Source organism: Rattus rattus, chromosome 2 (assembly GCF_011064425.1).
Source record: "Rattus rattus isolate New Zealand chromosome 2, Rrattus_CSIRO_v1, whole genome shotgun sequence".
In the NCBI taxonomy this organism is placed as follows: domain Eukaryota; kingdom Metazoa; phylum Chordata; class Mammalia; order Rodentia; family Muridae; genus Rattus; species Rattus rattus.
The window spans coordinates 153,261,489-153,284,682 of record NC_046155.1 but is presented as its reverse complement, the minus strand read 5'-3'; the positions used below and the strand labels follow the sequence as shown (position 1 = coordinate 153,284,682).

General features: G+C 50.2%; 1 protein-coding gene across 1 annotated transcript in view; it reads right to left on the bottom strand.

Annotated features, from left to right (window-relative positions):
* The window catches only part of Ush1c (USH1 protein network component harmonin), a 48,205-nt gene extending 25,011 nt beyond the window's left edge, over window positions 1-23,194 (bottom strand). Inside the window, exons 1-13 of the mRNA XM_032893586.1 lie at window positions 23,039-23,194; window positions 9,844-9,911; window positions 9,340-9,483; window positions 9,094-9,232; window positions 5,507-5,615; window positions 5,375-5,399; window positions 5,150-5,207; window positions 4,788-4,882; window positions 2,641-2,725; window positions 1,662-1,721; window positions 1,457-1,513; window positions 1,209-1,351; window positions 277-342 (exon numbers count right to left, since the gene is read on the bottom strand). Coding sequence (XP_032749477.1) covers window positions 277-342; window positions 1,209-1,351; window positions 1,457-1,513; window positions 1,662-1,721; window positions 2,641-2,725; window positions 4,788-4,882; window positions 5,150-5,207; window positions 5,375-5,399; window positions 5,507-5,615; window positions 9,094-9,232; window positions 9,340-9,483; window positions 9,844-9,911; window positions 23,039-23,074 — 1,085 coding nt within the window. The 5' untranslated portion in view covers window positions 23,075-23,194. The remainder of the gene's footprint in view (window positions 1-276; window positions 343-1,208; window positions 1,352-1,456; window positions 1,514-1,661; window positions 1,722-2,640; window positions 2,726-4,787; window positions 4,883-5,149; window positions 5,208-5,374; window positions 5,400-5,506; window positions 5,616-9,093; window positions 9,233-9,339; window positions 9,484-9,843; window positions 9,912-23,038) is intronic.

The following is a 23,194-nucleotide window of genomic DNA, read 5'->3' as shown; positions in this document are numbered from 1 at the left end:
CTGACATGCATTGAGGGACTGACAGCCAGGCAATTCCCACCTGTCTCTGGGGCTGCCGCTCATACATCACTGTGAGGTATGAAATAGTCGGTGTGGGTGTAATGACAGTAACTATGGTCACGAGAAAAGAGGGCAATTGAGCAGATCTGAGCCAATGAAGCCAATGCAGTTTGTGGATTTCGTGTGATTCTACATGTTGTGGAATGACAGATGTGTGTCCGTGTTTCTGACTACACACCCAGCCGTGGGCACTGGGGCTGGACCCCACACACTCACTGCTCCATCTCCTTCCGGTATCTCTCATTCTCTTCAGCGGCCTTCTGGGCGATTTCCTTTCTCCTCCTGAAACACAGACAGAGGTTTGCCTGCGTGAGTCTCTGCACAGAGAGCTCACTCTCCGTGTGCCTGACTCCTGATCTGAGAGACATTTTAACCATTTTCTGCTGTCCATCTTCCAGAAATGCTGGAACTAGTGTGGGCTATGGGTGTGGTTCTGCAAAGTCTAGGCCCTGTGTGAGTTCGTCTGGTGCTGCTGGGCAGGGATTCTGTGCCACCACAGCAGGTGGCAGGGGGGCACAGGAGGACCAGCTCCCATGCAAAGGCAAAGCCAGCAAACCAACCAGGCTAATTCTGGGATGGAGGAGGTGATGTGGCCTTCCTCTTCCCCTTCCCAAACACTTAGTTAGCCCCCAAAATGTGTCCGAGTTGGAGGGTTGACAGCGGTTTTGATTTGTGAATTGTTTATCCAGTTGACTTTCTCAGTCTGCTATTTCAAGGGGGGGGGGTCATCACCACACAGGTGTCCGCATGGCGACTTCCAGACTCCTGACCCAGACAGTTTCCTCCCAGCCTGGCTACTTGCAATTCTGGACATAGGCAGCTTTAACTTACTGAGACTCAGTCTTCTCACCTATTTAATGGGTCAATTAAATATACCATGGGAGCTAAACTGGCAACATAAATAAAGTCCTGAATACAATGGGACACAAGAGGCAGGTCATGCTCACGATGGCTGACAGGAGCCTCTCTTGTACAGTACTGGTGTCTGAAAGTCAGGTCTCTTTAGCAAGGAGAAGGCTGTCTAAGGAACAGGATGGACACCTATTGTGCCACTGAGAGCACAGCAGAAGGAGTGCTAATAGCCCAAGACAAGCAGGCATAAGCCAGTTGTGTCTGGCCTGGGATGTAGTCCCCAGAAGGCCACTCACTGACGCTCCATCTCCTGCTGCTCCTGGAGGATCTTGTTGGACTCCATGGCCAGCCGCTTCTGCATGAGGAGCTCTTGCCGCTGCAGCTCATGCTGCCGTGCCTCTTCCAGCCGTTCCCGGTCTGTCATGAACAGCTCCCGGCCCTGTCGGGGTGGGAAAGGAAGCTCAGGCCCTGTGGAATATGGGCATCCTCTGCTCTGTGGAGTTGGTCAGGGGTCACGGGGGCCATCACTGCCTTCTGGACTCACAGCTCCAGCAACAATGGAGATGGTCAGGCTGCGGCTGCTCTTCAGGACATTCACGGCCTGTGGAGGCAGGGGCGTGGTCAGTTGGGGGCCTGCCACTCAGATTGGAGCAGTGCAGGCTATGAGCATAAGGGTCTCAGCCTTCGTGGAACTGGCTGGAAGCAGTGTGTGGGGAGGAGGTGAAGCAGGTAAGGACAGGGCAGCTCACCTCCTTGTGGTCCAGGTTGGTGAAGTCGATGCCATTGACTTCCACAATCTGGTCTCCTGTCTGGGGGGGCGTGGGGGGAGAAAGAGAAAAAGGCCTGTGAGTGAGTGTGCATGTGTGTGTGTGTGTGTGTGTGTGTGTGTGTGTGTGTGTAATCCCTACATTCATCTACGGGAAGGTCTCCCGACATGCTAAACATATAGGCTAGTCAGTAGTCACGCAGCCATATTCTTTTTCGAGTTAACAGACTAGGCGGCATGCTCCAATAGGGCTCAGGGGTGGGGGAGGGTGGGCTCCAAGCTCATCCTGGCACCCCTCCATCCCATAATGGTCTGATTGGCTATCAAATGCCATACTATTAGAACTTAATATCTTTTGCTAAGTTGTAATATTTCCTTTATGAGGTTTAATTAATGGGCACAGAAGGCTCTGGACTTCCCACACGGTGCAAGTCCTTTTGGACGCTCAGTATATAGTAACAGTCACGCTGACATTTATTGATCAATGTTACGTGCCTGGCATAGATCCAGCCTAAACACTAACTCAATTTACACAACAACCCCAGAAGGAAGGTTCTAGAACCATTACCTTGTAGGTGAGGAATTCGTCTCAAGAAGTGACTAACAGTCACAGCTCTGAGGGGACACCATGTAGACTAACCTTCCAGCCCCAAGTTCTAGGTACCTAGCCTTGGAAGAAACCGTGCCTGGTCTTGGAGTAACATTAGTACCTAATGCTCAGAGCTGTGGCAGGGCTCAGAATGCAGAACATCAGCTCTGATTATTATTGCTACAAATTTACAGCCACTGGCTGATGGAGCTGAAAAAGACTACGGAGAGGTTTAATACCACTTCTCCACAGAGGTCTCCCATTAGAGACCACTAGGAAGTCACCAGCCAGCGCTGGCTAGGAAAATGCTATATGGGAAGATGCAGCACCTGTCAGTGTGTGACCCCCATCCCTCTCCCGTCCTGGCACTTACCTCTAACCCCACCTCTGCAGACAGGGAACCAGGTTTCACGTTGCTGACGAAGATGCCAGGCTTCTGGATGGGGCCACTGGAGATGCTGTGGGAGGCAGAGATGTGCGTGAGGGTCTGCCCTTGCAGCGTGTACCCTGAAGCTCTCTCTCTGTTCATTCTCAATGACCAGCCTGTAGCCCTCTGTCTAAATGGCCAGACCTCAGGATATAGGTCACCCATAAACTCAAGGCTGGAGGCCCTCTGCCTCTACCCTCCCTTCCAGTCCGATTTCCACTGCTGCTCTAGGCGGAAACTCCTTGTCATTTCATCTCCTCAGTCTCTCATCCAACATACCAACACATGCTTTTTGTTTGCTTTCCAGAATTTTCCTGTTCATTCCTTATAAGATTTTTCACCAGACCCCAATTAAGCTAATTGCCCCAAGGTTACTAGTGCTTCTAAATTATAAATAGCAAGGATGGCTCTTGTGCTGTTATTTCCTTTCCCGGGGCTGTGGCAGACATCAACAATCAATCACAGCACTCTTTCCCACCCAGCTGGGTACCAACTTAGAACCTTTCACAGAAGATTACTCCGGGATCCCACTGTTAACTGATGAGAGGCAGGAAACGTATTTACCACCCCTGAGGGAGGGTGTAGCTCCACCAGCATCTTTATCACACAACATTGTAACTGTCTGTGGGGTTAACGTCTATATTAGGCAACACTGTAACTATCTGTGCAGCTAATCCTATGTTAGATTGCCATCTCCCAGAAAGAAGGGAGAGTTAAAATTTTACTTTTTTTGTTGTTGTTTTTTTTTTTTTTTTTTTCTCATTTAGCTCAGACTAGGATCAAACACTATGTAGGTGAGGTTACTTAACTTTGGGTGCCTGGTCTTCCTGCTTCCATTTTTTAAGTGCTAGATTTACAGGCGTGCACCAGCATTCTCTGTCCATACACTGCTAATGGCCTTGGTATGTTTGGCAAGCACTGAGCCAGCTAAGCTATATCCTCATACCCAAGGACAGACATTAAAAGCCATTTATGGAGACAGACCCGGTGGTCCACACCTTTAATTCTCAGCACTTGGAATGTAGAAGCCGGCAGATCTCTGTGAGTTTGAGGCCAGCCAGGGCTGCACAGTAAGGCCCTGTCTCAAAAGCAAAGCAAATCAAATCAAAGCAAAACAAAACAATTCCTGGGGATGGAAAGATGGCTCATCAGTTAAGAGCAATTGATACTCATGAAGAGAAGCCCAGTGTTTGGTTCCCAGCACCCATATTGGGCAGCCCACAACCACCTGTAACTCCAGGTTCAGAGGATCCAGCGCCCTCTACTGGCCCCAGTGAGTACCCACACTCAAGTGTATACACACACAGACACACAGACACACACAGACACACACACACACACACACACACACACACGTAAACATTTTAAAATTAAAAAATATATTGTAAAAAGTGTTAGATAAATGCAAATAAATAAGAACAACTTAACTAATTATAACTAAAATTTATCAGCTGCTTACTACTTGCTGGGTCCAGAACATGCAATGCTGTTTTTTGTTTTTTGTTTTTTCTTTTAATAACAGCACCGTGACTTACTATTATGCCTCCTGTGTATTTGTAGAGGAAGAGACTAGGGCTCAGAGTGGCCTGAGGCTCAGTCACTGCCCCAGGTCTGAGGGCTGACACATGGTCTGGTGGGGGTGGAACAGGTGTCCCAGCAACTGTAGCACCTGCATCTCAACCACTACACACAGCCCTATGCGCGCCTATGCGCGGTTGTTCATTGCTCTGTTTTATGAGTCAGGGTCTAGCGACCCAAGGCTAGCCTCAGAGCTCTCTGATGGTGCTAGTGTTATGGGCTTTGCTGGCCCCTCTTATGGGAAGGTTTCCAGAACCACTGGTGACAAGAGAACTATGGCAGATGCCTAGTATTTTTGAGTGATGAAAGGGAGTGGAGTTCTATCTCTGGCTCTCACATTCTGCATCATCACCAGTACACGAGACCCATAGCCAGTGGACAAGAATCCTCAGGAGCAGTGGCGAGGAAAGAGAGAGAAAGTGCTGGGGAGCCCGAGGTCCACAGGGGGTCACTGAGCCCAGGGCATGCCACCCACCTAAAGCCTGGTGATTGAGCCAGGCTTGCCTGCTACCTACCTGCAGCCCAGGCCCCGAGAGCCTACGAGACTGATGAACACCTTCTTCTCCTTGGTTGTTCGATTGCCAGGTGAGCTCAAGCCACCTCGAACACCCTGAGGGAGGGACAGGATCAGGTTACTGGGTCTACATGCATTCAAGTGGCCTTTTGAGCTTGAGACCTCCAGATTAAGTACCGGATATTCACAGAGAACAGAGATACCATATCCTTGGGGTGTGGGTCTGAAGGCCTACCATGCCATGGGGGGTGTGCCAGGTACCCTAGCGGCCTATGGGAAATCCTAGGTTATACTCCCCAGAGCCATCCCTCCTCCAAGGCCAGCTGCCCAACCCTTATGGCAGGTTGGCAGGTAGTCTCTTACCCCAGATTCCGACACGAACTGATCCACATACTGCCACTTGAGGGGTTCCTCGGGGGAGCTGAGGAGAAAGCAACAGAGAGGTGGAGCCAGTAAGCACACTTGAGGGAGCTGGGATCTGTGTCACTTGGCCACCTCAGCCCAGGAGCAATGCTAGTTCATGGCCTGGGGGCGGGGCAGATCGCAGGACTCGTGGCCTGCAGGAGACTCACAGATAGGCCTGCTTACCTCTTCACAGGGATCAGGCCGATGTCTGTGGGGAAGATACAGTAGGTTAGGTGAGCTCCTAGGCCCTTGGGGTTGGGACCACCTCCCATCCACCCCCGTCACAAAGCGCCACTCCTATGTGGCCTCACTCACGTCTCACTTTGATGGACACGGTCTTCTTGGTGCGGATCAGGTTGATGACTTCCTCGTGGGTGCAGGAGGAGATGGAATAGCCGTTGATCCGGACAATCTCATCCCCTACCTGGACACAGAGAGATGTGACAGGCATGGGGGAGAGTGCCAAGCAGGGGGGCTCAGGCCCACTAGCAGATGCTCCCAGCCCCAGAAGGGGCTGTCACCAAGCAAGAGCTTTAATCTGTCCTCTAGCACAGTGTCTCAGCCGAACTACCCTCTGGCAGCAGAAGGCCACAGCTTTCAGTTTCAGGACAGAGAAAGCAAGATCTGGGCTGGGGAGAAGCATGCAGTTGGTGAGTAACAGAACTGAGGCAGGATTTAGAACTCTGTCCCCATCTCTTGGTACCTCGGTCACCCCACCGAGGGGCAATCTGGTTCTGGAATCCAACATCCCCATCTGGTCTTCACTCCTCCCTGTCCTAGAAGCAGGCCTTTGTCTCTGTCTGTTACCAACACCCACGGTGAGCCGAAATGGGGACCCTTGACCCAAGCTCACAGCACTAACATAAGAGTAATCCCATCCCATGGAAACTCGATGACGTTAAACCAACTTCTGAATCTTGATTCTGGGAGCAGGCAAAGGAAAGGGAACGAACACAGGGCGCTATGCTCTGGTTCTCCTAGGCTCGAATCCTTTTTAAATTCCTATTAGTTTACGGCAGGAGTCAAGTCTCTTGGATTCTGTAAACCGTAGTTTCTTTCATATAAAACAGGGAATACCATGGAGTTAATGAGGGTTAAACAAACATATGTGTAAGTGTGTAGGGCCAGCCAGTACGGGGGCCCACAGCAGGTTCTTAATAAACAGTTGTTATTATTAGAGGCCTTCGAAGAGGCAGCGCATGGTGAGACTGCCCCCTGCTGGCCATCACTGCTACCTCCACCAAAAAGTCAAAGGATCCTTGGATATCAACATCTCCTGAGAGAAGACCGGGTGCTGAGGTAGGAAAGGGCAAGAAACAGGGTAGGGATGTGAGACAATGGTGTATTGCCCAAGGACATGAAGGCAGTGGCTGCCACGAGGGAAACGAGCTCAGGTGTCACGCAAACTGAGGCTGTGACTCCCTGATACCCCATTACTGGTCTCTTGGAGAAAGGTTGGTACATGTGGGGGCCTCAGGGTAGACTCTGAGGGCACACGGTCTCCAGGTCAGTTCCCAGCCTATAATCTACAGTTACCTCTCATTACCACCAGGAAAGGGCGCGCCACTCTGAACGGCCACCTTCTCAGCGTCCCGATAGTGGGGCTCACCAAAGAACCTGCAGCATTCCTGGGGACACCGACTTCCAAGAGAACATCTGGATAGCTCCCTGCACCTATTTTTTTTACAACTCCAAAGGGCAGGAACTCGTGTTCCTGCTCTGCATAGAACCCACCAAAAGACCTTTATGTGGGACCACAGTGAAGAGACAGGGGATCCGGGAAGCGAAGTGATTTGTTCAAAGCCACTCAGTGAGTGAGGAGGCTGCTGGGATGTCGTCAGGACTCTGGGACAGACAACACATGTTGGCTCTCGGGTGTCTGGGAAAGGAGGTTAGGTGGCCAAGCCTGGCTGCAGTTCCTTGCGTGTTGCCTGCTGTGGAGTCCTGCCTTTTGTTCAGAGCCCTGGAGTCCCACAGAAGGCAGGGATTACTCTGTTTGTCTTACAGCAAGGAGAGGGAAAGCAGGCAGAACCATTTTCTCCATAAGTAAACAGCCAGTTGCATGCTTACATCAGTAAAGGACACAGTTAAACATAAGGAAGGTATGAAGAATCCTTAAGTATCCAGGAAGGGACAGGAGCCATGTGGCTGAAGTCCCAGGACTAGGACCTGTTGGAGGGTTCAAGCCCCTGCAGGTCCCCAGCGTCTCAGGGCAAATCCCTCTTGACTTCTAGAATCTTCTCTGTGCTGTCCCCCAGCACGAGAAACTCGAAGCCTGGTTTGGTCAGTGGATGAAGGCGATTTTCTCCTAGATCCTCCTGAGTGGAGGTCCCTGTATTGCTACCACAGGAACTTCCCAGGGATCCTAGTCGGAGTGATTCCCCCATGGCCCCTGGATAGGGTTGCAGGATCAACTTCCCTCTACCTCCTTGCTCTACACAGAACCCTGCAAAAGAGTCTTTGTATGGAGCTCATAGTAACATAACAATCTGAGGGACAAAGAAGAGATGGGCCCCACAGCCCCGGAAAGGGGGAGCGCTATTTCATAAGCCTGAGAAGCAGGTGGGGAGTTGGATGCCTGGGTTTCCTGAGCGTGCCCTGATGCCCTCCTTCGTGAGGCTCTGCAGGGAAGCGCTTGTCCTCAGAGGAGTGCTTGTGCTGGAAAAAAGGGGGGCCCAGCGTCCCTAAAGGGGGAACTCATTATGTTCTCTCCTCTGGCCGTGTTTCTGGGCTGGAAAATGTGCCACGGAGGGAAAGAACAATGAGAGGGCTGAAATTTCAGATGCCACCCGGAGCCCTGAGACACGGATTGCAAACAAAGCCTTGACTGTCAGCTTGCTGTCCCCACCCCCTCCTCCTTGGTCTCGCACCATTAGTCCTAGAGCCCCCTGAAGCCCCTGGCTCGTCCCCCGATGGGGATGTTGATAGCAAAATCTCTGGAACTTTCTCTACCTGGATAGACAAAAACAGCCCTTAGTCCTGGAGGCCTGCCTACCCCTGCTTAGACAGGGACGTGGGGAGGAACTGCAGGGGAGAAGCCTGGGGTGCTGACTTGGCTCCAGGAGACCCAAGTTCAAAGCCTGGCTCTGCTGCTCATTGGCCCCTGCCCTTCTGTGAACACTCTAAAGTGGGGCTGACTCGTGTGATGTGTACTGACTCGTTGGAGGTGGTCATCAGTTCCCCACTCTGTATGGATCTGTCAGTCTCACAGCCCTGGTGTATCAAGAAGCTGTGGTGACTGTCTCATTCACACCCCTGCTTTTCCAACAGCCTGATATGGCTTTACAGAGGGGGGAAAGCGAGGTCCAAGGCCAGGAGCGGAATGGGATGGTCCAGAGGCAGTGTCTGTCTTCATAGACATCAGTGCATTAGACTAAAAGGTGGCTGTACCAAGCTGCAGGTGCCCGCCTTAACCCTGCTCCTCCTTCAGGAAGTAGGGGATTGGGGGAGGGGCTCAGTAGCAGTATCAAGAAGCAGCAGTCAGGCTCTTGTCTTGACTCAAGAAAGCAGGCAAGGGCTGGAGAGAGATTAGTGGTGAAATGTTTATGTGTGAGGGCAGACACAGATACATAGACACACGGACACACTCAGTTTAATGGTGGAGTGTGCCTGGTATGTGTGAAGACACAGACACAGACACAGACACAGACACAGACACAGACACACACACAGACACACACACACACACACACACACACACACACACACACACAGAGAGAGAGAGAGAGAGAGAGAGAGAGAGAGAGAGAGAGAGAGTTTTCTGTATTCTGAAGGCTTCCAAACACTCCCTTCCTTCCTCAAAGGCCTAAGAAAATGTGTGTCCACATTATAACACAGAGTGGATCAGGAGGAGACAGGGCATTTGAGGTCCTGGCCCCATTCTACTGGCTCTGTTGACTTACCTGCAGCCCAACGCTGTCTGCCTGGCCACCTTTGATGAGATGGGAGATGAAGAGACCACAGCCAAATTCCAGGCCTCCACGCACGCTGAGGCCAAGGCCCTCTGGGTGCAGACGGTCCAAACGCACTTCCTTCAGTTTCCTGTTACAGTCATGGGGGGGGGGTTGGTTATGGTCCAGCTCAGGCTAACCCTGTGTTCCCAGGCTGGCCTCTCCCAGGCCTGGCCTCTGCCTTGGGGACGGACGCACCTGGAGCGTCGGGGTGTCAGCTGGTCATACTCCACCTGGTGCTTCAGTGGGATCAGGGGCCGGATGGCGTCAAAGAGTGGCAGGCGGTTGGGCTCATTGATGACCAGCTTCAGGTCTCCCACGAGCACAGCCACGTCCATGGTCCTTTAGAAATGTCAGAGGTTGGGTGAGTGGCTGTGACCTTTGTCCCACCCCTGCACTGCTGGGTCTTAGCAGAGTTTATAAACAGACACTGAATCAATCTAAAGCAAGTTGGGTGACCAGAGACCAATAGATGTAGTGGCATGGGGACAGCTGGCTTTCTTGTTCTCTCTGAACATTCATATCCTCTTGAACCTATCCGGGTAGCTGCCCCATCAGACTGGGAGCATCCCGAGGACACAGACCAGTCCTTCTTGTTCACAGTATACCCTGAACCCACGTGCTGTCTTAGGACATTACCCACTCTGGGTTCCTGTGGCACAGATGGCCTGCCTGGGCTTGGTGACGCAGACACACACTTACTGGTGATACATTCGTAGCACGTCATAAAGATAGTCCTTCTCCGCGTCATTTTCAATGAGAAAATCCACCTGGAAATGCCAAGGAGCAGAATTAGAGCTGCAGGTCCCCTGTGCACCCAGCATGCTCACATCCACGAATAGCCCAGAAGCATCTTATCCCCAGACAAGGTGACAGAGGCACACACAGGCTGAATGCAGATGTGCACACATGGACCCCCATTCAACAATGACATACTCCCATGTCACTGCTGTCACACTCACGGCTGTGTCACCAGTGTCGGGACGAAGCCTACAGTCTCACCTGATGGTGGCTGTAGTGGCGGATAAATGCTTTGAGGAAGGATTTGGGCCACTCACTCAGATAACACATCCCACCCAGCAGAAGCACCTTATTGTCAAATCTCTCTGTGCTGCCTATGCACTTGGCCCTGTCCTGACCTGGGGTTCTGTCCACTATTCAGCCTCCAGGCCGCTCCTCTATCCCCGGTGTCCCCCCCAGGGGGAGGATTAGGTTACAGCATTCTGGCTTTTGCTGACGTCAATAGCTAGGGCTGCAAGGTCATGTACAGGAGCTGTTTCAGTAGCACCTCTGTTCCTGGGGAGCTGGGGAGCTGGGGAGCTGGGGAGCTGGGGAGCTGGGGAGCTGGGGAGCTGGGGAGCTGGGGAGCTGGGGAGCTGGGGAGCTGGGGAGCTGGGGAGCTGGGGAGCTGGGGAGCTGGGGAGCTGGGAGTCCCAAATTCTGTACTTCGGAAAGAAAGTTCAGGGCAACGCTCCAAGGGCTGCATCCCTGGCTTTCTCTTTAGCCCAAGACTAGACATCAAGGCAAGGCAGGGCTCATTACCATTGTGGGCCCAGTCTCTGCCCTTCACAGGAGAAACTGTGATCTCCTGCCTTCCTAGAGCTTGGGGCAGGACGATGCCTTCTCAACCGGTGCCTTAAGGACTTTAGAAGACCCCAGAGAGTCTGTCTGTCCCAATGTAGAGAGGACTGTGAGGCCTAGCCCTGGGGACTTTGGACCTGGGCAGGGAATGCAGATTCCCAGTTTCGATTTGGAAGTCTTCTTCCTCCTATGACTGCATTTGACTGAGGACAGGAGGAACCCAGAAGGCTGTGCCCCAGGCTGAGCTCCAAGGGTTCAAAGAGAGTGTGACAGTGACTGTGGAAGCTCCCCCAGCTGCACCCTCTGTCCTTACTGTGGAAGCTCCCAGCAACTAAGAGATGGGGAAAGGGCATCATAGATGGTGCTAAATCACTAGGACCAGCACCAGAAAAATCTTCATATATAAATCATGTCAGTTGCATGCGTCATGGCTTCTTGATGCATGTAAAGATCCAAGCTAAGGGGTGGAGATGTAGCTCATTGTCGGAGAGCTTAGCTGTCACTCAAGAGGCTCTAGGGTAACCGTCATCCTGGGGAAAAGAGTCCCACAAAACCCCTTCTCTCGATTCACTCAAGTCCTTGTCCTGGGCTGCCACTCTCTGGCTGTGTGCATCCCCTTTTAGCTTCTCGTATGAGCCAGACTGCCTGCAGTCCCAGGCTTAGGGGTACGCTGCGTCCCCCTTTACTTGCACAGTGGATTCTTTCCCATGGAAAGCTTCTCTAATAGCCAACCTACTCCCATCTCTGAGCAATACCTGTTCTCCTGGGACATTACTAATCGTCGGTAACGTAAGGGCCATAACCTTTTGGAATTTGTCTTAATGAAGGAAAGAAAGGTGTACATCAGCTCCAGTCTGCGGTCCTCATGACTAATTGAGAGTAAATATTCAATAAATAAGTCTTGAGTGGATTTATCAGTTCTCTGCTTCTAGGCCTGGCTGTGCCCTTCAGGAATGAGAGCCATGGGGTCAGAAGGGGATGGGAAATGACTCTCGCTGCACTCCCAAGAGCTCCTATGGTGACATTTGTTCAAAGCATCAGCTCTGTGTGACCCTTATTCTCATACCACAACCAGGGAGTATGGCAGAAGTGACCCAAGGCCACAGCCACCAAAGCAGAGCTGGGACCCGAACCTGGGTCTGATTCCAAGCCTACTCTCTCGCTGTTGTGCCACGTCTGGTAGGGCTTTGGCGTTCGAGACAAAGAACACCCGAGTCCCCTTTAGAACCTAACACCCAAGTCTCTAATCCTTACCTCTTTCCTCTCCACTGGTGTGCATGCGTGTGTGCGTGCATGTGTGTGTGTGTGTGTGTGTGTGTGTGTATGTGTGTGCGCACGTGTGCGTGTTATTAAGACAAGGCCTTAATATGTAGCCCTGGCTGTCCTGGAACTTAATGTTTCAGAAATCTGCCTGCCTCTGTTTTCTGGGTTCTGGGATTAAGTTGTGCACCACTATACCTAACTTTTTGCAGTTATGGAAGCTTGGTGGGGGCCAGGGGGTAAGCTCAGAGGTAAAGTGTTTCCCGGCATACATGAGACTCTAGGATTGATACCCAGGATGCCCACTCCCTACACACACACAGTTACCAATTCACTTGGTCCATAATGAGGAAGAAAGAGGAACATCTTTTAAGAGACGCTCAGAATCCTGGTGGTTCTGTTCTTCAGTGGGAGCATAACCCCCTGTCTTTTAAGCTGGAGAGAACATTGTGTCTGATTCTAGCCATGGGTGGGGACTGGAGAAGGACAGGAGAGGGGCTGAGCTGTGGAGAATTGCACGCATCGGCTACGTGTTTAGGTTTAAGCAGTAAGAGGCTACCCTCACGGGTAACATTAATATGCACTGACTGAAGATTAGAATGTCAGGGGAGGAACCTGGAGAGGACTTGGCAACTTTAGGGTTCAGGAGTCTATCTTTCTGCCTTCTTAGAGTCAAGCACAGGCACCCTGAGATGGTCTTCCTAGAAAGCAGCCTTGTTCCTGGGGCCCAGAACTCAGGAACAGCTCTTAAATGTTGAATGCTGCATCCCGGGTCCCACCTATAAATCACACCCGACCTGTCCATTTCAGAGGGAGCCTGCAGGCCCAGTTCTGCATGGCCAGGAAGCTCACACCAACCCTACCCAGGCTTATCCACTTCTGCGGGGACATCTCCATGTTCTGCATATCCTCAGGCTGTAGCTAGACAAGCATTTCCCTGGACACAACAGACCTTTCCCTGACGATGCCACCTCCACCCATCCCACCCCAGCTTTGGTTTTTTGTTTTTTGTTTGTTTGGTTGGTTTTGTTTTGTTTGAGACAGGGTTTCTCTGTATAGCCCTGGCCGTCCTGGAACTCACTTTGTAGAGCAGGCTGGCCTCCAACTCACAGAGATCCATCTTTTTGCGTCTGCCTCCAGAGTGCCAGGATGAAAGGTGTTCGCCATCACCCAGCAGGCACATCCTCTCTTGTAATGTCTAACTCTTTCAGAACCACATTCCAAGGAGGCAGTGTTGCTTGGACTGCTCTGAGGTTGGAATGTGAAGGCGAATGACAGGGGGGCCTTCAGAAATAGAGGGCCCATGCCCACTCCAGAAACGTCTCCAAGGAGACGCGAGGACAAATTTGTTCCCTCATTCTGCAGACTTCCAAAGTCACAAAGGAAAAAGAAATATGGAAGCCTCTGGAAGTCCGGCTGTGAGGTAACAGTGCCACCATCACTCAAACTGCCCTTAAGGATGTTTCTGTGGGGCTGGAGAGATGGCTCAGTGGTTAAGAGCACTGGGTATTCTTCCAGAGGACCTGAGTTCAAATCCCAGCAACCACATGGCAGCTCACACCTGTTTGTAATTCCCGTTCCAGGGAATCTGGTGCCCTCACACAGACATGCAGGTAAAACACAAATGCATGTGAGATAAAAATAAAATAAAATAAAATAAAACCACGTTTTTCAGATTCTATAAAATTGTCTTCTCCTGGTATTCTCCCTAATGCCACTCCAAAAATTAGGTTTATGAGGCCCTGCTCCAGGCACTGGGAACCATTCTAGGAATATAAGAAATACCCAGTACATAGTAGCTCTTGACATTTCATTTCCTTCCTCTTCTGTCCCTGTCTATGATCTCTTTCCCTGTGGCTCCCAAAGCACATGGCATGGCTGCGGATGCCCATCCTGAACTCCATCTGCTTGTTTCTGGAACTTTCCTTCCGTCCCGCTGTAGTCTTGGATCACCATCTTGTATCACTCAGCACATGGGCGTCTGCAACGGCCTTGGGTCTGTCTCCTCCTTGCAGAAGAACTGGTCCCAGACTCAGCCAAGGCAGCCTGCTTTGCCTCCTCCCATGGGAACCCTGCCTTCCTTGAGGTGAGCCTCCTCCTCTAGGAGTCTAGCCTAAAATCCCCTTCCCAATCCCCAGCTTGTGGCACTTGTCTCATCAATCATCCTAACTCTGCTCACTGATCTATAAGTTTACCCTGCCAGCAACCCCAGGAGATAGATCATATTATTCCCATTTCACAGATGAGAAAACCGAGACCAAGAGATGAGACAGATCTGAGAATCCAGCCTAAGCTTGCTGGCTCTGAAAGCCCATCTATCACATGGTATCCACCTCCTGTGTATCCCTTTGAGTTCCTTAGTCCAATGTACATTTATGGAGCACCTACTGTATGCAGCATGCCAATCCTCGTTCTAACTACATTTAGTACATTTATTCTTCCCTAGGCTCCCACTTGCCATAGGAAACAGAAACCCCCAAACAGAGCTCACGGTGCACAGGAGTTGTTAAGGGTTTCTCTCACACACACACACCCCACCTCCACCTAGTACTAGTGGTGTCCCTCTGATGCACAGAACGGACTGTGCTCTCTGTGCCCAAGCCCTTTTGCCTTGGTGGCCTTTCAGCCTCGTCTCCTGGGGCTTGTCCACAGGGCCTGGCTTGATTAAATAATTTCATGGGTGAACCTCTCAGGAGAGGAAGAAAGGGGGTGATAACCAATTAATAAATACTTTGTGCTGCACACTGCGCGCTCCCTGAGCTGCTGTGGGGGGTTAAACGGGCTACAGGTAACTGCATACCCTGCCTTTCCCTTCATGTGCCCCTCCCTCTCCCAGTCCTTGCTCCAGGGGCTTTGCAGGGCCTCTAGTGCCTCTGGCTTACTGCTGCGTTCGGCTGGTAGACAAGTCGGAGACCATTGATGTGAGGAGAGAGGAGTGTATCCTTGGTCTCGGATGTCTTCTTGCACTAGCCCAAGCTGCTCAGATATACCTGCCCTGCCCTACAAGTCCCTCCAGGCTGGGGATGAGCTGTCTTTTTCCTGCCGCAGCCATGGCTGAGGTGAGCATAGCATTTCCAGGGATGGTGCCTGGACCCTGAAAACCTGCCTCCAGTGTTACCTCTTCATGGCCACACCTTCCCTCAGTTCCTATGCGCTCTTTGTCCCCATCTCTGCCTTGGTCCCTCAAGTCGTACTGGATTTTCTGTCTTAACTCTCTTGTCTCCTCCACACTCATGTGAGCCACAGAACCCGGAATGTAAGTGTGAAGGGCGGGCCAGCGAAGCCCTCCTGGACTGTGTGTGTCCACACCTCTCCCTGCCTCAGTTTCTTGTGTGTAAAATACTCACACAGTCTTCCATTAAAAAAATGTACTTAATCTTTTTTTTATAGTCCAGATTTTATCCCCCTCTCGGTCCACCCTCTGACTGTTCCACATCCTGTATCTCCTCCCCGCAACCCCATGTCCAAGAGCATGGCCCCACCCCCACCCAACCTCCCCACTCCCTGGGACCTCCAATCTCTCGAGGGTTAGATGAATCTTCTCTGACTGAACCCAGACCCGGGAGGGAGTCCTCTGCTGTGTATGTGTTGGAGGCCTCATCTCAGCTGGTGGATGCTGCCTGGGTGGTGATCCAGTGTCTGAGAGGTCTCAGGGATCCAGGTGAATCGAGACTGCTGGTCCTCCTACAGGGTTGCCCTCCTGCTCAGTTTCCTCCAGCTTTTCCCTAATTCAACCACAGGGGTCAGCAGCTTCTGTCCATTGGTTAGGTGCACATCTGACTCTCTCAGCTGCTTGTTGGGCCTTTCGGGGGGCAGTCACGATAGGCCCCTGTTTGTAAGCACTCCATAGCCTCAGTAATAGTCAGGCCTTGGGGCCTCCCCTTGAGCTGGATCCCAAGTTGGGCCTGAGCTGGACCTTCTTTCCCCAGGCTCGTCTCCACTCTTGTCCCTGCAGTTCTTTTAGACAGGGACAATCCTGGGTCAGAGTTATTGACTATGGGATGGCACATCCCTCACTTGATGTCTTTCTGCTGGAGGGGGGCTCTACAAGCTCCCTCTATCCACAGTAGGACATCTCGTCTAAGGTCCCTCCTTTTGAGTCCTGAGGGTCTCTCACCTCCCAGGTCTCTGGTACATTCTGGAGGGTCCTCACCTCCTACCACCCGAGGTTGCCTGTTTCCATTCTTTCTGTTGGCCCCCAGGGTTTCAGTCCTCTTCCCTCACCCAATACCTGATCATGTTCCCCTCTTCCCCTCTCTGTCCCCTTTCCCACTCAGGTCCTTCCTTCCCCCTCCTGTGATTGCTTTCTTCTCCCTCCCAAGTGGGATTGAGGTGACCTTACTTGGGCCCTTGGCCTGTTAACCTTTTTGAGTTCTGTGGACTGTTTTCTGGGTATTCAGTACTGTTTGTTTTTGATTTTTTATTTTTTGGTGAATATCCACTTATTAGTGATTAGGACACACCATGCATGTCCTTTTAGGTCTGAGTTATCTAACTCAGGATGATATTTTCTAGTTCCATCCATTTGCCTGCAAAACTCAGGATGTCCTCCTTTTTAATAGCTGAGTAGTATTCCACTGTGTAAATGAACCACATTTTCTGTATTCATTCTTCTGTTGTGGGACATCTGGGTTGTTTCCAGCTTCTGTCTCTCACAAACAAGGCCACTATGAACATAGTGGAGCATACACCCCTATGGCACGGTGGGGCATCTTTTGGGTATATGCCCGAGTGGTATAACTGGGTCTTCAGGTAGATCTATTTCCAATTTTCTGAGGAACCTCCAGACTGATTTCTAGAGTGGTTGTAGCAGGTTGCACTCCCACCAGCAATGGAGGAGTGTTCCTCTTTCTCCACATCCTCGCCAACATGTGCTGTCACCTGAGTTTTTGATCTTAGCCATTCTGACTGGTGTGAGGTGGAATCTCAGGGTCATTTTGATTTGTATTTCCCTTTTATCAAGGACTTCAAACATTTATTTAAATGCTTCTCAGTCATTCAAGATTCCTCTATTGTAAATTCTCTGTTTAGTTTTATACCCTATTTTTTGATTGGGTTGTTTGGGGGGGTTTTTTGGTGGTTAGCTTCTTGAGTTCTTTATATATTTTGGATATTAGCCCACTATCAGATGTGGAGTCAGTGAAGATTTTTTTCCCAATCTGTAGGATGCCAATTTGTCCTATTGACTATGACCTTTGCCTTACAGAAGCTTTCCAGTTTCATGAGGTCCCATTTATCAATTCTTACCAATATTCCTCAAACTATTCCATAAAATAGAAACAGAAGGAACACTACCTAATTCATTCTATGAAGCCACACTTACTCTGATACCTAAACCAAGGACACAACAGAGAGAGAGAGAGAGAGAGAGAGAGAGAGAGAGAGAACCTCAGACTAATTTTGCTTATGAATATCGATGCAGAAATACTCAATAAAATTCTTGCAAACTGAATCCAAAAACACATCAAAATGATCATCCATCATGATCAAGTAGGCTTCATCCCAGGGATGCAAGGTTGGTTCAATATATGAAAATCCATTAACGTAATCCACTATATAAACAAACTAAAAGAAAAAATCCTCCGGTTTTTGACAAAATACAACACCTCTTCATGTTAAAAGTACTGGAGAGATCAGGAATTCAAGGCCCATATCTAAACATAATAAAAGTAATTTACCGCAAACCAAAAGCCAATATCAAATTAAATGGAGAGATACTTGAAGCAATCCCACTAAAATCAGGGACAAGACAAGGATGTTCACTCTCTCTGTATCTATTCAATATAATACTCGAAGTGCTAGCCAGAGCAACAAGACAACAAAAAGAGATCAAGGGGATACAAATTGGCAAAGAACAATTAAAGATTTCACTATTTGCAGATGGTATGATAGTCTACATAAGTGACACTAAATATTCTACCAGAGAACTTCTACAGCTGATCAACAGCTTCAGCAAAGTGGCTGGATATAGAATTAACTCAAGTAAATCAGCACCCTTCCTTTATACAAAGGATAAACAGGCTGAGAAAGAAATTAGGAAAACAACAGCCTTCACAATAGCCACAAATATTATACAATATCTTGGGGTAACTCTAACCAAACAAGTGAAAGGTCTATATAACAATAACTTCAAGACTCTCAAGAAGGAAATCAAAGAAGACCTCAGAAAATGGAGAGGTCTCCCATGTTCATGGATTGGCAGAATTAAATAGTTAACATAACCATCTTGCCAATAGAAATCTACAGATTTAATGCAATCCCCATCAAAATCCCAACACAGTTCTTCAAAGACATGGAAAGAGAAATTCTCAAATTCATCTGGAAAAGCAAAAAACCAAGAATAGCGAAAATAATTCTTAACAATAAAAGAACGGCTGGGGAATCACCATCCCTGACCTCAAGCCATACTACAGAGCAATAGTGATAAAAACTGCATGGTATCCGTACAGAGATAGTCAGGTTGAACAATGGAATAAATCCAAGACCCAGAAATAAAACCACACACTTGATCTTTGACAAAGAAGCCAAAAATACACAGTGGGAAAAAGAACACATCCTCAATAAATGGTGCTGGTCTAACTGGCTGTCTACATGTAGAAAAATGAAAACAGACCCATATTTGTCACCTTGCACAAAGCTCAAGTCCAAGTGGATCAATGACCTCAACATAAAACCAGATATGCTGAATCTAATGGAAGAGGAAGTGGGAAAGAGCCTTGAACTCATTGGCATGGGGGGGAAATTTCCTAATCAGAACTCCAATGGCTCATGCTCTAAGATCAAGAATTGATAAATGGGACCTCATGAAACAGTCCCCGTTTTTGAAGGGAAAAACAAAAACAATTTCCGATGGGGAATGGTGGCTGTGCACACCTTTTATCATAGCATTCAGGAGGCAGAGGCAGGTGGATCTCTGTGAATTCAAGCCAACCTGGTCTACAGAGCAAGTTCTAGGACAGCCAGGGCTACACAGAGAAACCCTGTCTCAAAACCCTGTCTTACGCTCACGTGGTGTCTTCAGTTTCTAATACTGGTGAGAACCTCCTGCCCAGGGAATAGTGCCACCCACAATGGGCAAGTCTTCCTATCTCAACTAACAACCAAGATAATGCCTCACAGACAAGCTCATAGGCAATCCCATCTACTCAATTCCTTAATTGAGACTCTTTTTCCAGGTAATTTCAGGCTGAGGCAAGTTGACATTTAAAACCAAAGGGAGCACCTTGCATCTTAAAAACAAAACAAAAATAAAAGACCCAACACAATGGATGTGGCTCTCATGTGGAAAGTCATTTACATTTAATATATACAACTAGGAGGGTTTAGGGGTGATGATACTCCTGTGAGCCCTTCACCACCAAGGCCATGGATATAGCCTTCATCTTGTCTGGAGTCCCATTTTGGTGGGGCCTGGTGGTAAAGGACTGTAGTTCCAGATACTTACGGGACTGAGGCAGCAGTATGCAAGTCCTACGTGGGCTAGAGAGAGTTCAAGGCCAACCTAGGCAACTTAGTAAGGTCCTGCCTCAAAGTAAAAAGTACACACACCTCCTGGTGTGTGTCTACAGACCTAGAACCTAGAAGGTGGAAGGATTAGAAGCTCACGGTCTGTCCTTCCATAGGCAGCAAGTTCAAGGCCAGCTCAAAGCAAAACTAAAGTGAAAGGGGTCTGAATGTGGCTCAGCTGGGTGTGTGGGAGTGAGATCTCAAGGGCCAGGCCTGGCCTCCCATTGCACCCCTGGTGCCCCTCTGTCACCTGGTGTTCCTTCTTGCTTTCCTGCCAGTCTGGGCCTCTGGTGATATCCTGGATCTTCCCTGTGTTTTTACTCCTCTGGGTGGCTACATCTGTCCAGAGCTTTATGCCGCTCCTACCCCAAGTACTCCAGAATGCTCCCCTCTAGCCTCCTGCAGTCCTCTCCATCCGGAGTAGCTACATACAGGGTGCCTTAAATTTCAGAAATCCCGAAGGGACTTGGGGTGGTTCTGTCCTTACCCCCTTCACAACCACACCCCGACAGCCCCACTCTCAACCTCCATTAATAGGCAAGACACTCATGTCCCAAACCCTACGGAGTAAAATCCTCTTTCCACTCAGGAGCCACAGGACCAATCCTATTCAAACACAAACCTTGGAGTCCTCTGAACTCAGAAAGAAAACTCCAAGTCATTCCTGTCCGCACCTCCCCCTTGCTCTCTCTCCACTCTGCATTTCCTCCCAGGGTCCTGCCTGCTATTCTGAAGCATTGCAGGCAGATGCTTGTCTCTGCACCTGCCATCGCCCCCTCTTCCTCATCCACCACATGGCGCCCCCCTCTTTTTCTAGGTTCAAATGTCACCTCTTTAGAGAGGTCTTCCTGGCTACCTAACATAACACCTGTTGGTCTCTACCCACCCCCCCCACTCCGGGTGCTTTTCCCCCAGCATTCAGCACAGTACTCCATTATAAGATACTGTTAGTTTCCTTGGAAACTGTCTTCCCCACCAGGGTATGCTCCTGATGATCGGCAAGGCTTTGGTCTGCTCCTCGGTGCCAAAGCTCTGCCTGACATAGATTAGGAAGCCGGAGAGTGTTTATTACACACATGCATTAGTGAGTGAATGAATGAATGAATGGATAGCAAATCCTAGAAGGGAGGGGCTATTCTGCTCTCCTTCGCCCCACCCCTCCCTGCTTGACTGGCCTGGGGCAGGGTACACCAGAGCTGCTCATAAATGTGTGATTGCTGCAGAGGCAATAAATGGTTTCTGAGCAAATGAATAACCAGGTTTCTGCTGGGAGCAAAGAGGCTGCTTTGAAAGGCTGATGCTCCACTCAGTGCCAGGGAGAGCTTAGCGCCAGCGCCTTAGTCCCTGATCATCCTGGCCTGGTCCTTTCCAGCTCAAGGCTGTTCCCTCCAACTGAAGAGGGAAGTTAGTGCTGGAAGTGCCACTGACTGCTTTTGGACCAGAACCTACCAAGAACTGGAGCGAACCTTTGCAGTAACACACGCAGACTAGGGCTGGGCATCGGAGCACCCCCACACTTGAATTCCTACCTAATCCTGTCTCACACAGGCACCGCACAGCCCCCTCACAAGGAAGGAAACAAAAGCTCAGAGATCCGGTTGCCTGCTCAAGGTCAGTGAGTGGCAAGGGTGAGAACTGACCCTCAGTGTGGGGATTCTCCAAGAGCACAATTTACATAAGACACACGCACGCACGCACACACACACACACACACACACACACACACTGGGACACACACTGGGACACACACTGAGACACACACACACTCGCGTGCACGCACACACGATGCGCACACGAACACACAAACCTTATTAAAATGTTATTAGTTAAACGGTATGCCCAATTCACAAATTTGAGACCTGAGTCACAGACAGGTCACCCAGTATCAGCCATGGCAACACATTACCTTAAACACTACCTCTAACAACTCAAGATTCAGATTGTGAACTTCCGCTTAGGAGTGAATTTCCCCCGAAACACTCAGGAAGGGGGTCTTTAGCACAAGCAATAAAGTTGTAAATTGTACTCAGCCTGCCTGCCTCTCACCCTCATCTTTCCTCTCAGCTCCTTCGTGATCCCCCGCATGAGAGAGGAAGGCTGTTGCCATGTCTGAGACTGCAGGGCACAAAGTCCAGCCCAGGCCTTGCTTACTAGGATGCCTGCCCTGCCTGTGACACGGGAACATTAATAGGTAATGACTCTGAGGAGGAGCCCGCCTGAACACGGAAATGCAGAGGCCCCGAGGTCCTCTGGAACCAGGAGAGGAAGAATTGGGGTGAATGTAGAGTCAAGTCAGACGTCAGGGAGCCTGGGGGTGATTCTCTCCCAAGAGGTGAAGTGTAGGTAACTCCACTGCAAGAAATTGAAAGAGGAACCGACTTTACATGACTCCCAGCCCAAGGCCAGGAAAGAGAAATTTAAGCTCAGACAGGAGACAGGAGCCTTTAAAGTGGGTTGGCTGAAACTGACACTCAGCCAATGTTAACTGCAGCTGAGCTGTCCCCCCTCACACTGCCCTGGGCCCACAAATGGTCCCCTTGACATTCAGCAGCTGCCCGTTCCTGCTGGACTTTCTGCCCCTTCTCAATGCTGGGAGTGGGAACAGGAACATCCTGGCCTTGTGTTTAGGAAGCTTCCACCCCTGCGGCCCCTACTAAGCCCTGATCCCTGTGCTCTGAGCCCAAGGCCTGTCTCCTATGCACACGGGTAGACCATGTGAGGGTGCGGATTGGATCTGACACAAAGTAGGTAAGCGCTCAGAACATGATTTAAGGGAATGATGGGCTGATCCTTCATGTTGGGCAGAAGTTCTTGGCCTGTAACCTCTGTGCCTCCACAGTGACTGACTTCTGTGTATCTCTGAGGTTCTATGTGGAAGGGAGGAGAGGGGACAGCCAGACTGTGTTTTAGGCACTCTGTCCCCTCAGACTGGGAAGGGGTTCTGCTTGGTCTCTAGTGTCAGGGTGTACATACAGCTCCCTTCCTTGGGCAGGGCCTGTGAGGAACTGTTGACACTGGCTTTCCCCCTGGAGGCCACTACTGGGTCCCTTGTCCTTCAGTGGCCTTCTGTGGCCTCCACAGACCCTGTAATCTGGAAAACGCATTAGGAAATTTCTGATGCCAGTCAAGATCTTAGAGGACTTTGAGGATCCAATGTGATCCCTCACTGGGACACAAGGAGGTAAGATTCTACCTGAGGGGTCTGTCAGACCAAAGCCAGGCGTTTCACATCCTGGCCCCTCCTTGGTCCTTCCACATGAAGATAATCTGTACTGGTTCAAAACTGCCCCTCAGCACTGTTGGGCTTTCCGTCCAGTTCCCAGCCCCTGAAGGGCCAAGGAGAAATGGCATTTTCTGGAGAGGGTCAGTTCAGTAAACCTTAGACCTGGACTTTCTAGTGTTCGCGTCTCATTTTGCAGGGACACTTTCAGAAGTCTCAGTATGACCAACACCCTCACTCAGACAAGGGAGAGGGCTCTTGTCCATCTCCCACCCACCCGGACCAAGGACTCCACAGTTCTCATAGCGCGGGGTACCTCTCAGTTCTGACCTTGTGTCGGAATTCTCGGGCCACCTTCCGGTCCATGACTGAGCCTGATCCAGTTGCGTTGCAGCTCGGTCTGCTTCTTAGGGTGCCTGGCTGTGCTGCTCAGGCGGCGGCAGGTCAGCCACCAAGACAGGACCTGCCTCCCTCAGAGTTAGGGGT